This window comes from Hyperoodon ampullatus (assembly GCF_949752795.1).
Source record: "Hyperoodon ampullatus genome assembly, chromosome: 7".
NCBI lineage: Eukaryota > Metazoa > Chordata > Mammalia > Artiodactyla > Ziphiidae > Hyperoodon > Hyperoodon ampullatus.
This window is the reverse complement of record NC_136920.1, coordinates 96,165,736-96,182,510: the sequence shown is the minus strand read 5'-3', so window position 1 is coordinate 96,182,510 and position 16,775 is coordinate 96,165,736. Positions and strand designations below refer to the sequence as shown.

The 16,775-nt window shown below is 50.8% G+C and overlaps 1 protein-coding gene and 1 pseudogene across 2 annotated transcripts in view; both read right to left on the bottom strand.

Annotated features, from left to right (window-relative positions):
- Positions 1-16,775, bottom strand: part of TMPRSS13 (transmembrane serine protease 13) — a 31,943-nt gene that overhangs the window by 8,595 nt on the left and 6,573 nt on the right. Inside the window, exons 2-7 of the mRNA XM_079708812.1 lie at positions 11,731-11,971; positions 10,561-10,665; positions 7,333-7,455; positions 6,221-6,350; positions 4,285-4,377; positions 696-739 (exon numbers count right to left, since the gene is read on the bottom strand). Coding sequence (XP_079564938.1) covers positions 696-739; positions 4,285-4,377; positions 6,221-6,350; positions 7,333-7,455; positions 10,561-10,665; positions 11,731-11,971 — 736 coding nt within the window. The remainder of the gene's footprint in view (positions 1-695; positions 740-4,284; positions 4,378-6,220; positions 6,351-7,332; positions 7,456-10,560; positions 10,666-11,730; positions 11,972-16,775) is intronic.
- LOC307055357 (large ribosomal subunit protein uL22-like) lies at positions 8,530-9,412 on the bottom strand (annotated as a pseudogene). Its single transcript has one exon. The product of its transcript is annotated as a large ribosomal subunit protein uL22-like (transcript).

Genomic DNA, 16,775 nt, shown 5'->3' with positions numbered 1-16,775 from the left:
ATCATGGACAGAGTTTGTTCACATGTGTGTTCTTTCTTTGAAGAAGGAGAGAGTGAAGAGCCAGTGGTGGTCTGAGGGGGCTCCATCCACAGCACTGTGTCCGCCTGCTCAGGGGAGCACCCCACCTGGTCATCATGAGAACACAGCACTCATGGACCGGTTAACAGTTTGGCCTTTGGGGTCAGACTCAAGGTCCAATACCAGCTCCTTACCTACCAGCGGTCTGACCTTAAGTAAGGCAAAATTTTCAGCCTCTTTTCAGTAAGCGCACAATAATGGCACCTGCCTCGTGAGAATTAAACGTAATCGCGTTTGTAAAGCCATAGGCGCAGTGCCTTGGAATCCAGTGTGCTCCGTAAATGTTGGCTCTGGATCTAGCTCCACGTCTATTGATAGCAGAGCTTTAAGCTGGCCCTGACGTGCTCTCCCAGTCCTCTGCCCTCTGCCCAGAATCCAGGAGACTTGAATGGTGAGGTTGCTGGGCTAAGCAGAGTCAGGAGAAGGGGAAATGCTACCCTGAGAATGTCCATCCAGGCGCCTTACAGGACCCTGGCCCTGAAGCAGGCCTGCTGCTCCAACCCCTCTTCCTGGCTTGGACACCCAGGGCTGGCCCTCTCCCTCATAGGGACCCCACCCCTCTGCCCCGACTCCCACCCCACACAGGCCACTATCCAGGAGAAAGGGCATCTTCTTACAGGGACACTGGAGAGTCACATACTGCTGGGAAGGGCATTCAGACCTGCATGAGGAAACACAAAACATGAGAAAAGGGCACATTAGCTGGCTCCTCCAGGAAGTCTTCCCTGATTGGCTCCTGCTAAGTCTCATCCCATCCTCTCTGCACAAGAATATGGAGATTCTTTTCTTTTCTTTTCTTTTTTTTGTAACATCTTTACTGGAGCGTAATTGCTTTACAATGTTGTGTTAGTTTCTGCTGTATAACAAAGTGAATCAGCTATACGTATACATATATCCCCCATCCCCTTCCTCTTGAGTCTCCCTCCCACACTCCCTATCCCACCCCACTAGGTGGTCACAAAGCACTGAGCTGATATCCCTGTGCTATGCGGCTGCTTCCCACTAGCTATCTATTTTACATTCGGCAGTGTATATATGCCAATGCTACTCTCTCACTTCGTCCCAGCTTTCCCTTCCCCCTCCCCATGTCCTCAACTCCATTCTCTATGTCTGTGTCTTTATTCCTGTCCTGCCTCTAGGTTCATCAGAACCTTTTTTTTTTTTTTTTTTTTTTTTAGATTCTGTATACATGTGTTAGCATATGGTATTTGTTTTTCTCTTTCTGACTTACTTCACTCTGTATGACAGACTCTAGGTCCATCCACCTCACTACAAATAACTCAGTTCTGTTTCTTTTTATGTCTGGGTAATATTCCATTTATATATGTGCCACATCTTCTTTATCCATTCATCTGTCGATGGACACTTAGGTTGCTTCCATGTCCTGGCTATTGTAAATAGTGCTGCAGTGAACCTTGTGGTACGTCTCATTTTGAATTATGGTTTTCTCAGGGTATACGCCCAGTAGTAGGATTGCTGGGTCATATGGTAGTCCTATTTTTAGTTTTTTAAGAAACCTCCATACTGTTCTCCATAGTGGCTGTATCAATTTACATTCCCACCAACAGTGCAAGAGGGTTCCCTTTTCTCACACCCTCTCCAGCATTTATTGTTTGCAGATTTTTTGATGATGGCCATTCTGACCAGTGTGAGGTGATACCTCATTGTGGTTTTGATTTGCATTTCTCTAATGATTACTGATGTTGAGCATCCTTTCATGTGTTTGTTGGCAATCTGTATATCTTCTTTGGAGAAATGTCTGTTTAGGTCTTCTGCCCATTTTTGGATTGGGTTGTTTGTTGTTTTGATATTGAGCTGCATGAGCTGCTTGTAAATTTTGGAGATTAATCCTTTGTCATTTCCTTCATTTGCAACTATTTTCTCCCATTCTGAGGGCTGTCTTTTCGTCTTGTTTATGGTTCTGCTATGCAAAAGCTTTTGTTTCATTAGGTCACATTTGTTTATTTTTGTTTTTATTTCCATTTCTCTAGGAGGTGGGTCAAAAAGGCTCTTGCTCTGATTGATGTCATAGAGTGTTCTGCCTATGTTTTCCTCTAAGAGTTTTATAGTGTCTGGTCTTACATTTAGATCTCTAATCCATTTTGAGTTTAGTTTTGTGTATGATGTTATGGAGTGTTCTAATTTCGTTCTTTCACATGTAGCTGTCCAGTTTTCCCAGCACCACTTATTGAAGAGGCTGTCTTTTCTCCATTGTATATTCTTGCCTCCTTTATCAAAGATAAGGTGACCATATGTGTGTGGGTTTATCTCTGGGCTTTCTATCCTGTTCCACTGAGGTATATTTCTGTTTTTGTGCCAGTTACCATATTGTCTTGATTACTGTAGCTTTGTAGTATAGTCTGAAGTCTGGGAGCCTGATTCCTCCAGCTCCATTTTTCTTTCTCAAGATTGCTTTGGCTATTCGGGGTCTTTTGTGTTTCCATACAAATTGTGAAATTTTTTGTTCTAGTTCTGTGAAAAAAGCCAGTGTAGTTTGATAGGGATTGCATTGAATCTGTAGATTGCTTTGGGTAGTACAGTCATTTTCACAATGTTGATTCTTCCAATCCAAGAACATGGTATATCTCTCCATCTGTTTGTATCATCTTTAATTTGTTTCATCAGTGTCTTATAGTTTTCTGCATACAGGTCTTTTGTCCTCTTAGGTAGGTTTATTCCTAGGTATTTTATTCTTTTTGTTGCAGTGGTAAATGGGAGTGTTTCCTTAATTTCTCTTTCAGATTTTTCATCATTAGTGTATAGGAATGCAAGAGATTTCTGGGCATTAATTTTGTATCCTGCTACTTTATCAGATTCATTGATTAGCTCTAGTAGTTTTCTGGTAGCATCTTTAGGATTCTCTATATATAGTATCATGTCATCTGCAAACAGTGACAGCTTTACTTCTTCTTTTCCAATTCGGATTCCTTTTATTTCTTTTTCTTCTCTGATTGCTGTGGCTAAAACTTCCAAGACTATGTTGAATAATAGTGGTGAGGGTGGGCATCCTTGTCTTGTTCCTGATTTTAGAGGAAATGGTTTCAGGTTTTCCACCATTGAGAATGATGTTGGCTGTGGGTTTGTCATATATGGCCTCTATTACGTTGAGGTAAGTTCCCTCTATGCCTACTTTCTGGAGAGTTTTTATCATAAATGGGTGTTGAATTTTGTCAAAAGCTTTTTCTGCATCTATTGAGATTATCATATGGTTCTTATCTTTCAGTTTGTTAATATGGTGTATCACATTGATTGATTTGTGTATATTGAAGAATCCTTGCATTCCTGGGATAAACCCCACTTGAAGATGGAGATTCTGACCTTTCTCCCTCCCAGTGGGACAGACCCTTCCAGTGCTTTCTGCAGGAATGGGGATGGCTTAGCGCAGACCATGCCCACTCTTCTCCCAACGTCCCAGTTTTTCTGTGGCAGATTGCACATACTGGCTAGGTCCATGTCCTTTGAACTCATGACTTCACTGTCCCAGCATCTTTCCCCAGCTAAACAGGTGACCCAACATTCCTCTGACAGTTGCTCAATGTTCAGCCAGCAACGTAGCTTGCAAACCACCCAGCACAAAGCAGGCATCCAAGAGGCAGCTCATTGCCTCCCTTCCCTCCCCATGCCTACTTCTCTCACAGCCTGGTTTCTTCTCTCCCCTCCCCAAGGTAAACACTGCTAGCTGGTGGGGCACCACCCCCGCACTCCTCCCCTCCACCCAGTGGTGGTGGGAAAGAGCAGCTGCAGTGCAAAGATGACAGATGGCGAGGCCCAGGAGGATGGCGATGCTCCTCAGATGGGCCTCCCTGCCCCTGACTACCTGCACCTGGCACTCTCCCGCTGAAGCTCCCCCGCCCCATTCCCCACCCCAGTGATGTTTCTCCCTTTCCACCGCAAGCCCCCTCCCTGCAGCAGCTTTCAGTCCAAACATCAGGCTGACCAGTGGCCCCGAGGTTTATTCATTGTCTCTGGCAACCAGGTAAACTCTTGGGGGCCCCTCTGACCTCGAGGTGCTCTGTGCACCCAGCTTCAACTACTTTCAAGTCAGGAGGCAGGTAGTGAATGAGAGCTGTTTCTGAGATGCTCTTGACATTCACGAGGGACTCCTGGAGGTGGGGTCCCAGAAAGGCCGAGGGAGAGGGGCTCCCTGACTCAGAGCACTCCTTCACTCCCCTGCTCACAGCTGACAGCCTGGCCCGCCTCACACACCTGTAGATGCTCTCCTGGAAGGAGGAGCTATATTTGGAGATTGAGAAACTGCTGTCAAAATTCTTATCGGTCACATTGGCTGTCCGGTAAGCACTGCAAGGGAGGAGAGGGAAGAAGAATGAACCTCCTTGAGACAGCGCACACCCATGGTTCCCCAGCCAGCATCAGAGTCCCAGTGAGCCCTGCTGCAGAGGCCAGAGGCAGTTAAAACCCAACAATCTCAGACCCCACCCACATATTCCACCACTGCCCCCTACTAGCCCTACGCACTAACCCAGTAGTTTTGAAAGTGTGGTCAAATCCCAGGGGACAATGTTAGCACTGCCTGGGAATTTGTTAGAAATGCAAATTCTTGGGCCCTGTCCCAGACCTACCAAATCAAGAATTCTGGTTTTCCGTTTTAACAAGCTCTCCAGGTGATTCTGATGCACCCTCAAGTTTGAGAAACACTGACCTAGCCCTTTTCTATCCAGACTGTGATCCATGGACTGACAGCAGCAGTATCACCCCAGACCTGCTGAGCCAGTCTCTGCATTTTAAAGATCCTCATGTTATGGGTTTGCACATTAAAGCCTGAGAACCGTTTGACTTTTAGACCACAGTGTGCCTAAGAATCACCCCCGGGTGTTGTTAAGCAGGTTTGAAATCCTAATCCCAGAGATTCTGATTTCAGGGTGCATTTTAACAAGCACCCCAGGTGATTCTGCTGTGGGTGATCCATGGACCGCTATCTGCGTGGCCCTTTGGTGTGTTTCTAGAACACGGGACACCCTTGCATGAGAGCATGCCTTTGCGGGCGCTGTCCCTCTACCCAGGGGCCTCGTCCATGCTCTGCTGACCTCCAGGCACAGTCAGGCCCCCTCTCCGTTGTGTGTGCATAATGCTTCCCATGTGTCCTTTCCATTACACATCACACAGTGCTGTGATTATTGGTTGAAGCCTCTCTCGCCCACACCATACCAGAGATTGTCCAAGGGCAGGGATCTTGTCTGGGTGAATGGCTCAGACATAATAAAAGCTCGATGAATGTTCTTTGAATAAATGACACTATCTATTGAAGCCCAAGGGAAGTTCGCATTTGCATAAGGTCACACAACTCAATGATAAACGATGTCCTTTGTCTTCCAACTAGATCACCCAGGTCGTCTTTCACAGATGAGAACTCTGAGGCTGAGGTAGGGGCAGAGAACTGGTTCTAAGTCCTCGTCCCCAAGCCCTGGTGTTCTAGGTGGTTTCTACAGAGAGCCCACAGTGAGATCCTAAATAAACCTTTCTCGCTACAACTTCACACACGTTGGCGAACCCCCAAACTACTTGGTTTGAAACCCAGACAAAGAGGGAGGTGACTATGTGACCTGCTAACCGGGGGCTCCTTCAAGGGGGAAGGTCATGGTAAACCCCACTCCCTACTCCACCCACTGGTACCAGCTTCTTGTTTCAGATCTGTAGAGCCAAAGATGCTCCTGACTTTACCTAGCCACGTCTGCCCATCCCGTTCCTCGTGTGACGCATTCTAGCCCAAGCTGCAGCTGCTGTTGCTCAAAGCCCATTGAAGGGTTTGCACAGCCTGAGTTGCTGGTTCCCAGATGTGAGGAGAAGATGAGACCTGCCCGAATGCCTACCCACCTCACAGGGCCTCTGCGACCACTGAATGCGAGCGCGGGCACGAGGGCGCTTTGATGCCAAAAACCATATAGGAACGTCATCCTGCTGCAGATCTTCAAATAACTACTTTGGTCTCCTGGTAACAGCTTGTCCCCAGACTTGGGCTCCTCAGGCCACTGTCCCTTTGAATAATTCAAGTGTGCTATGAGCTAGTGACCTCAGCCCTGGTCCCCAAGAGTCTTTTTAATATGAGTTTCTATCAATGATCCTGAGATGCTCTTGTGAAGAGTCTGAGGCACCCCTGAAGCTGGGACTCATGGGGGAGGTTTACCTCTTGAAACCCAGCTGCTGGCAGGTCTTCTTCGAGTAGAAATCATTCCAGCTGTCACTGCAGATGGGAAGCCACTTATGGGAGGATCCAGAGTAGGCTTTAAGCAGAGACTTGTCCCAGTCAAACCTCACTGCAGGGCAAAAAAAGGTCAAGGCAGGTCCTCAGCACCAGGAAGCTCCAAGTTCTTGAGGAATGAACTGAGTAAGGCTCTGAGATGCTCCTGTCCTAAGGCTTCTCACTGAGGCCTTGCAAACAGCCGGGAGCTTGGCCCAGGATGGGATGATCATTAGCCAGTGCTCAGAGCCCAAGATGCTCAGTAAGGGCAGAGCCCAGGCAAGGGGCTGGGGTGGAGCCGAAAGAGCTCTCCAACCGACAGGACCCACGAGCCGTCACTGGGGGAAGGGGTGTGCGTTGCCAGGAGCTATCACCCCAAGAGGTCAGTGACATGCCCAAATAAGAGAGGGACAAGGGGAGTGATGATCCAACTGAGTGCTCACTAGACAGGCTCAGTCACAGATGGATGTGGTCATGGGCAAGGACACACATATACACACAGGTGGAAAGGGCCAGATGTGCCCCCACAGACACCCGCATTAGGGCTGTACATGGACAACACAAGTAAAAACCACTGAGGACCAGCGCTCAAAGAGATCTTTGTGCTCATGAAAGCCTTCATTTACAAACTGACCTTCATGGAACCATAGGGGTGGCAGGTCAGAGGTCACCTGCTGGGCACATGAACAGAGCTCTGGACCCCACACCTGCCTCCAGGCGGAGCAGCCCTGCTTTGCTCAGTCTGGTAGCTGCGAGCTGTCAGATTGTATCTGAGAACCACTAATCTTGTCCAATCCACTCATTTTCCAAGTTAGGAAACTGAAGCCCAGAGAAGGTAAATGATTAACCCAAGTCACACAGCACTCAAAGCCAGGTTCCAAACCCCAGCCTACTGTAACTAGAACCCAGATCTTCTGAGTCTCTCTCCATTGCCTCCCATTTGAGCTGATACCCAGTTTGCAGTCCCCAGAGTGCACGTGCGTGGGTGTGCATGTGCGCACATGCGCGCGCGCACACACACACACACACACACACACACATGCAGCCGGCCTCCTTACCACAGCCCAGCTCATCGCTCTTCAGCTTACAGTCCACGACCCCATCACAGCGCACAGCATGCTTGGGGCAGCTCTCTGCCGGCTCCTTGTACTTGATCCCTATGTGGCCCTGCCAGAAGTAGACTGAAAAAAATGAAGCAGAAGCCAGGTCACTGCCAGCCCCAGAGAGACATGACACTAAGCAGCCCAAGGCCCTGGGTGTTCTGAGACACTGATCTGCAATCCCTCCTGGACTCTGGGTCTCTCGTCCCCCATCTGTATGGAGAGAAAGCCTGCTCAGGAATGCTCCGGAATGCTCCAGAAAGCTTCTGCAAGCAGGGCAGCACTCAAGAGCAGCCACCCAGAGAGGGAGGGAGGGAGGGAGGAAGGGAGGGAGGTGTGGAGACGGTTACTACTCTGGGAGCTCCCCTGCCCTACGTGCTGGCCAGAGTGGTGGTCAGAGAAAGCCCTTCCTCCACCATCCCAGAGGCCCCTTCTCAGAGCCACTCTGGCATCCCTCCGCCTCTGTGCTCTGCGGGTTGTAGCAGAGACATTTCCATCTTCAGTCATACACTTGCAACCACTACCTGTCCTGTCTTCGCAAAGGCTGTCCTCCCAGCCACAGAAGCTCCTGGATTTTCTTCCTCCTCCCTCTTCTCTAAACAAGGGATGTCCCCTTGGCTCAGTTCTTGCCCCATGACTTGTCTTGATGCCTTTAAACGTCTTCCCACTCCACGAGCAACTCTAGGTGGCTGATTCCTAAATGTACAAGCTGGACTGAAAAGCCAACAGCTTTACAAACCATATGTGAAAATCAGCTTCATGACTTCTTCGAAGACCCATCTCTTTCCAAACTACGAACCGTCATCCCTCCTGCCCAGAAACACCTCCCTTTGGATGCCTAAGAACCCCGGGTTCTGATTCCTCACCCTGCCTCTTGACTGCAACCTGTTCCTCAGCCCTCACATATCCCACCGGTCCCATTGTGCTCTCCGTCACCCCGGGTGAAGGTCAGCCTTGTGTGACTGCTCCTTCCAAGTCCAGACACCAACCCCTCCTAACCTCTTGGACTTCCCCCTCCTCTCTGTGCCCCGGTCCTTCCCTCTCCCACGTCCTGGGCACTGAGGCTCCTGGGATCACTTTGATGTGTAGCACAGAGAGCTCTCAGGGGGTGGGGGTTCTAGTCGTGACCCCCCTGCACAGCTGCTCAGTGACCACTTCCCTGGGAATTCCGGAGGTCAGGGGGCTTCAGGGAATGCTGTGAAATCATGCTGAGCACCTGCCCTCAGTGGCCATCTCCCCCCTCCATGGGTTATTTCCTACTGGAGCAGATGTCCCACGTGGCAGCAGGTTCCGTGTTGACGCCTTCACATGCATTGCCAGGCAGGCGGGGAAACTGAGGCTCGGGAAGTTCATTAACTTGATGAAGTCACACAGCTGGTAAGTGGCGGAGCCGAGATGCTTCGGCAGGTCTGTCTGGTCCTAAAGCCATACTCCTTGTTTGTTTGTTTTTTTTTACTTTTATTTGTATTTATTTTTTGCAGCATTTATTCCCGGGCCATAAGTTTTTGTTTCTTCCGTTTCTTCTGGCATATCTTCTTCTTCTGGGCAACCTCCTCTTCTGGTTTAGGAACAATCTGTTCTTTTTCAGTAAGGATCATCTCAGTGTGGCAGGGAGAGCTCATGTATGGGTTGATCCGACCACGAGCTCTGTAAGCCCTGCGCCGCATCTTGGGACTTTGTTCACCTGGATGTGCTCAATGACCAGAGAATCTACATCTAAGCCCTTAATTTCAGCATTACTCTCTGCATTTTTGAGCATGTGCAGTAAAAATTCAGCACTCCTTCTGGTTCACCGACCCTGCGTCCAGCCCCACTGTTTGGCCTGGGCACACCTACCAACTCCACCATTGTAACGACGGAATGGCACACGTTGCCTCTTTAAAGTGACATCCTTCAGAGACTTGGTGGCTTTTCGGATATGCATACCCTTAATGGCCTGGGCAGTTTCACAAGTGTTCTTAAAGTGAACACGAAGATTTGAACCTCTTGACTTGCATGATTTTGTGGCGTTTTCTGGGTCAAGTGAAGAGCGAACCATTTTTAGAGGTCACCTCAAGCCACTTACCGGAAAAGGAAACATAAAGCCATACTTTTAACCAGCTTGCAACTTCTTCCCATGCAATCCTCTCCCTCAAACAGCCCTGCCCTTCGCCACCCATGCTGCCTCTCTAACAGAATCCTTACCCCTCAGCCTGGCATTTAAAGCTCTCTACAATGTGGCCCAGCCATGCCCAACCAAATGACAGCCCTCAGGTCCCCAAATGAATATTCTCTCTGGTTAAGTGGGTCCCTTCCCTCTCCCCATGCCAACTTGCCCATCTGCCCCCCACATTTCCTGCAGCTGCTCATCCTGCTCAGATGCCCTGCCCAAGACGCACCCCCCCATCTTCTAGGTCCTCATCTAGCCCCATGGCCTTTATGAGCTGTCCCCTGCCACCCCAGCCCATACAGCTGTCCTCTCTTGCTGATGGTCACACTCAGATCCACTTGGTCTTAATCATTTCCACCTACGTCCCCCAGGAGACTGTACCCTCCCTGAGGACAGGGTGGTTTGATGTGTGACCGCCTTTTCTCCATCCTAAGATTTCCCACCGTGCTGGGCTCAGACTGGACTCCCCGGCAGGGAGTCCAGGGACATGTCCTGAGTATCTTTCCCAAAGGAGGGCGTGGAATTGAGGGAGCCTGGACCCCTGAACACTTTATCCCATTGACTAAAAATGCCTGGGGACTTTTCCTAATCAATGTTTTTATGTTTGTTTTTTAAATAACTAACTTTTTTAGAGTGGGATTTTGTGCCAGGCATTATGCCAGTAGCTCATTTAGTCCTTATAACCCAGTGAAATCTTTAGGAAATTTTACTGAGCACATAATAAGTTGAATGAATGAATTTAATCCCATTTGAAGAAACAGAAACTGAGCTCAGACTGGTTAACTACTCGCCCGAGTAAGTAACACAGGTGGGACCCAAGCCAGGTTCCTCTGACTTCCCACCCTCTCAACCCAGCTACCTCCAAGGGGCCTGGAGGTGCCATGGTCCAAGGCCATTTGCAGGAGTGTCCCTTTGTGGACATGGCAGCCGGTGAGTGTGTGTCCCCCACTCGTCTCCCTGCTGCGTGTCCCCATCCCTGAACCCCACTGCACCCCGCAGTGACCAGAGCCCAGCCCTCCTCCCTCTGTTAAACTCACAGAGAACGAGGAGCGACACCACGAGGGCGATGAGGAGGAGGATACATCCGATGAGCAGCAGCTGCTTCAGGCCCTGCTTCCTGGTGAACTTGGGCAAGTTGATACCTGGGAACAGGCCAGAAGTAGGGGAGGGTGAGGCCATTGGAGGGGAGTCTGGCACAGTGGACGAGGGAGAAGGAAAGGAAGCTGGCCCAGGAGGGCCCTGTCAGGACCACTCCACTCAGAATACGGCACCGCCCCTGCCTGAAACCAAGCTCGCTTTTACTCAGCATCTACTGTGGGCCAGCTAGGCATTTGCATGTGTTATCTCATTTAATTCTGACAGCAACTGTGTGAGCTGGGTATCATTACGCCCATTTTATAGATGGGGAAACTGAGGTTCGTAGATGTTAAAGAACTCGCTCAAGCTTACTTGGCTAGTGAGTGGCAGAGTAGGCATTCAAATGAAATGTGTCTGATCCCAAAAAGGTCTCCACACCAAAGTGCCTCACCGGTCCTGCAAAGGGCAGGACTGGGCCCCAAATCTGGGATGCTCCTCCAGTCCTGTTTATATTGCAGTGCTGGGGCAGGAGGACAGGAGGAGGGCAAAGTTGGGATGGGCAGAAAGGCTGCTTCCCTAAGGGCAGAGCCCGTCCCTGAGGACCATTTGATGTCTCTGTCCCCTATTAGCTTGAATCCTATAAGCCAGCTTGAGAAGTTGGGGGTGGGGCACGCCTGCCTGATCAGAATCTCTCTCTTTGCCCCTCTACCCACAGATGAGCCCACGATCATGACTGTACTCCAGTGAAGACCCCAGCTTCCCTGGCAGACCCCCAGGGCAGCCCAAGGAAAGAACCCTGGTTTCTAACCAGGAGGCCTGGCTCTCAAAATCTGCACCTTGACCCAGACTGAGCAGCCTCCAAAGTTACATCTGCTCTGTCGGTCCTGGTTTCTTACCCTCTACCCCATTTGCTGCAATTTCCCACTGCCTTGGGTTTGCATGTCATGGCTCCTCCTCCCCAGGTCCCCCACTGCCCACCCGGACCATCCCCCCTCCTTCCCAGTCATCGTTATTCAGGAGCTAGAGGAGGAGTAGAGAGTGACAACTTGGAGATTCCCCCCCACTGCACCCCCCTCCGCCCTTGGACTGCTTCCCTGTTCCTCTTGCCTTCCCTGCAGGAGCCCCCTTACCTGTGCTCTCCCTGGTGGCCCTGGCGGCCCTGGCAGCTGGTGTGGACCTGGCAGGAGGTGCCTCGACAGGTACGGCCCTCACTGGTGTGGCTCTAACAAGGTGTACTCTCGGAGATGATGTCATGGAGGCTGACGTGGCAGACGATGACCCGCCGGGCGATGACCTGGAAGGTGATACCCGGGCTGGGCATGCACGGGCCAGCGATGCCCGGGCTGGAGGTGTCCTTGCCGGGGAGGCATTCTGAAAGCAGAGTGAAAGCCATCCCTCAGGCTGCTCCCCCCTGCCAACCCACCCAGCTCTTAGCCCTGCTGGGACAGGAGATAGATGCCCTGGAGCAGGAGGCTAGGAGGTGAACAGACCTCCCAGACAGGGAAGAGAATGTCCAGGGATGGATGAAAGCTCAAAGAGCCTGCGGTACCCTACTCCCTGCGGTCTCTCCCCATCACAGGGACCTGCGGAGGTGGGCAGAGGTCTGTGGGTCATCTGCCTGGGGTATGAGGGCACCTGCTTTGGCTACACATGTCTAGGGACCCTCAGAAAAGAGGTTGCTGGACCGGACCCTCACTCTGAGGGGGAAGTAACCACCCTTTCTGCCCTCTTCACTCCCCTGCACCCCGCCCTTCTGTGTATGTGTGTTATATTATAAAACATCATTCTTACTATGAGCTGTCATCAAAAAGTGTGAAAGCACTACCTAAGGAAAGCCCTGACCTGCCTTGTACCCCCACTGTTCTCAGTAACACAGGAAGTCACACACACACACCCCCAATACATCAGGGGAAAAGGAGAGGCAAGATGAAGGAGAAGAAGGCGACCGAGGTCCTTAACCTTCCTCAGCTGTAGGTGGAGCGATTTTTTCATTTAGATTTCGCGCTTTAATCTGTAGTTACAGAGGGCTTATTCCCTGAGTGCTTTATGTATTTACTCACTTGATCTTGAGAACAACCCTATGAGGTAGGAACTCTTATTATCCCCATTTTGCATCAGGGGAAACAGAGGCAGAGAGATTCAGTAACTTGATCAAACTCTCAGGGTTAGAGTGGCAGAGACAGGATTTGAGCCCAGAAAGTTGGGCTGTGGAGGCCACACTCAACCACCAGGCTTTGTTGCCTCTCTGAGGAGGGATGCATGAGATAATGCAGCAGTGGCCGAAGCAGGCAATCAGTGAACACCAGTGCTGCTCCTTCCTGGAGAGTCTGAGACTTTGGGTGCACTGAATCTGGGATTGGGAGCTGGTGGGCAGCCAGGGCTGATGGAAAGTCCTTGAGCAGCCTCTACTGGTGGCCAAGCCCTGGTCTGCAGGAACCCCAGTCCCTGTCACCAGATTAGGCATCCTCTCTCCTCCCTCTGCCCTCCCTCACACCATTTCTGCTTTCTAAGCCCCCTCTAGGTGTCCCCAGAACAGCAGGGGGAGCTGGAAACTGACCTGGCCACATCTGCCCCTCACTATCATTTCTGCTGAACACTGACTGGATACTCAGAGGGCAGCCGGGGAGCAGCAGGAACGGTGGGGGAAGGGACCTGTGCTCAGGGACCCTGCGCTCTGGGCACAGTCGGCAGGGCTGTGTGGAAGAGACGGGCTCTGGACCTTGGGCCCCTCTATTTCATCCCTCACCTACCACTGTGCTTAAAAGCATTTGACACTAGTAAGCAGCTCAGTTAATAAAAAGTCCTCTTCATTAGAACATCCGGCTCAAGTCAACACTATCAATCCTACCAGGCAGGGTGGGTTTTTTTGTTTTTTTTAACTCCATCTTCTAAGAGTCAGAGGTAATTGATCTGGTCACCTCCATTTTTCTGGAGGCTGTGGGATGAATTCAAGGAGGGACGTTGAGTCCCTGACCACACTCAGCTTGCCAGAGGCAGGGACCAGGAGTGACTATCCCAGGGAGTTACTGGGGTTAATTGATAAACATGGGTAAATACACATGAGTCCAGATGCCCCAGCCAGCAGAGCAGGGACACACTCGTTTGTGTTTAGGGATATAAAGGGCAGCTGAACCAGAGCTCAGATTTCCCTCTCACCCCCGTTGTCTAGAGACTAGATTTCCACAAAACGAAGACAGGTTAGCCCCTGGAAGCCTCAAGGGGAACAGGACTGGGATTGGAGCATGGAGAGGGGGTGAGGATATGCTGAAATGTACAGTGCATCCGTTCACAGCACTGGCTTTGGAGTCAGGCAGACCTGGGTCCCAATCCTAGTTCTAGAAGTGTGACCTTAGACATGGCACTTAACTTTCCTTTTTCTTTTTCTTCATCTGTAGAATAGGACTAATACTTCTGAGGATTCAATGAGATAAAATAGGAAATCTCTTGCTCGTGCCTGGCACACAGTGGCTGGGCAGGAAACGCTCATTCCTCTCCCCCCTTTGCACTGGCACACCCAAAGCCCACCGTGCTGAGATTTAACAGCACTGAGGCACAGCCAAAGGGCTAAAAGGTGGTGTGAGCTCATCTCGGGAGAAAAGAGGGTGCTCAACAAAGGGCAGACTAAGGTCCTTCAATAAGAGGAACAAGCCCAGGCTGTGTAGAGCCCTGTGCTTCGTTCCCACAAGTGGTGGCCCCAGCCTCGCCACCTGAGCGAGACCTTGGCATTGTGGCACCTCAGCTGACCTGCCAGGCCTCCCTCCCTGTTATGCTCACAATATACATCGTCCCTCACCTCAGGGGAAATTCCCATAACTCAATCCAATAAATATAAATTGATTATATAATTGATATAATTGATTATATAATTAAATATAATTGATTATAGCTCCCAATGTATGGTACTTGAGGGTTTATAATACACCTGCACATCTATGGCCTCCTGAGGTCATCATTCCATCCCTGAGAGGTTGATATGTTTAGAAGCGCGTTTTACAGGTGAGGAATCCAAGGCTCAGAGCTCAGATTGCCCATTATCACAGAGTCAGGAACCTGGCCCAAGCCCAGCTGCATCTGAGTCTCCTGTCTTCTGGAGTCAGGAGCAAAAGGCTCCTGGCCCAGTCTTTCCTCTGAACCCTGTGCATGGGATGTTCGTTCTGCATCTGTGACGTGGCTTGAGAATCGGGCCTGGGACCTTGCAGGGCTGGGAGTGCCACCGGGAGCCTGGGGGTGGAGCCAAGGTCTCCTGTAGGGATCTTGGTCTTTCCAGTAGGAAGCAGGGAACTGAAAGTTTCCAGTGGGAAGCAAGGTTGAGCCCGGTGGCCTGCCAGGACAAGCCTGGTCGTCCGGAGCAGTGGCATCACAGCCCTCCAGTACTCTCAAAGCCAGCTGGCGACCGGGCAAGAGACTTAACCTCTTCACATCTCGGTTTCCTTACCTGTGCAGTGAGCCGGTCACCTTGCTTCATAGCATCACAGTGATAGGTGATATGTATAAAGTAAGACTTGGCGACCGTTAGCTGTGATGGAGGGTGGGTGTTTGTCTATCTGCTTGTTTGCTAAAGACACTGGGCTTGAAATAGAAAAATCTGTGTTCAAACTTGACTACCTCCATTCCTAACTGGCTTGGGCAAGTACATTAACCCTTCAGAATCTGTCTCCCCACATATAAAATGGGATTGATCTTACCTTCTTCCCCCAGATTGACAAGGAATAAATATGAAAGAGGCTGGTTTATAAATGCATATCACCGTAATAATAGGAACAGCCCACTAAGCATTTTACTTGATCCCATTTCAACCTCATAACAGCTCTTGTGGTTGGTATTATTAACCCCATTTTATAGATTTTGAAACTGAGCTCCAAGGTGGTTAAGAACATGCCCAAATTTACATCTCAGGTAAGTGACGGGGCTTGGATTCTATCCAGGCCTACTCAGAGCAAGTTGAGTCTGGCCCAAAATTATCACGAATGCCCACAGTAACTTCCTGCATTTCTTCAGGGCTTACAATTTGCAAAGAGCTTTTACACCCATTATTCCATTTGATTCTCACAATGCTCCTAGTTAGCAAGCTGGACAGGAGTTTTCATCCCCAGTTTGCACACGAGGAAACTGGGGTTCAGAGGGACTCGAGAGCATGCCTAAAACCCCAGAAAGGATTAGTGGCCCTGGGACTCTTATCACAACCTTCTGACTCCCCCGGCAAGAGCTCAGGCCCTCCACCTGAGCGGGACCCCATGACCAGCTAGGGTCCTGTCACCCCATCAGCAGGGCCTGAACGAGAGAGAGGGCTGAGTGGTCCACAGGTGGTGGAGGCCCAGAGGAAGATGGGTGGGGAGACCTGGGGGAGGATGGAGGGAACCGGGAGCGGGCAGTCATAGCAGGAAGCCGGGGGCAGCCAGGGAGGCAGGGAGACCTCCTGAGCCTTGCAGGTCCCTCTCCCCGATGCTGGCTCCACCCACAGGTAGGTCCCAGTGCGCCCACCCACGGCCTTGGCCGGCAGGAAGTGGGGAGGAGAAGTCCTGGGGTCCCGGCAGGAGATCCACCTGGGTCCCTCTTCTCTGAGTCTAGAGGGAGGTGGGACGTGTAAAATGGAACTAACCTGGGGCTCGGTACCCAAGGAGCCAGGTGGAGGGGTGAGTAGTCTCCAGCCAGACTCTTTCAAACTGTTACCTCTGGGCCTCAGCGGTCCAGCACAAAGTCTTCCCAAGGTTGGGAAGAGTGGGGTTGGGGATGGAGGTGAAGCTGGCGGGGAGGGAAGAAAGGGTGATACCCAAGCAGGGGCGGGAGGCTCTGGAGGCCCTGGCCTCAGGTGAACAAGCACTCTGGTGTCGGACAGGGTGGGAAACAGGTGGAGAGTTTCTGGCCCCACAGAGCAGGACAAGAGAAGAGCCCTAGTCCCCAAAGTGCCAGATAGAGCTGCCCACGTAGACAGCTGCAAGGGACAGCAGGATGGAAGCGCAGCGCCAAGACCAGGGGAGCACAGCCTCCAGAGTGAGGCCGTCTACTCCATCTTCCTGACTCCAAACCATCACACTTCCAGGACGCTGCGGGGAAGAGTTCTCACTTCCTAGGACCCCCAGAACAGGAGATTCCACAGCCATCCTTCTTTACCCGTTTCACAGCCTTCCACCCGACCCTCCTGGAAGTTCTTCCTGACGTCTAACCTACTAGAGCA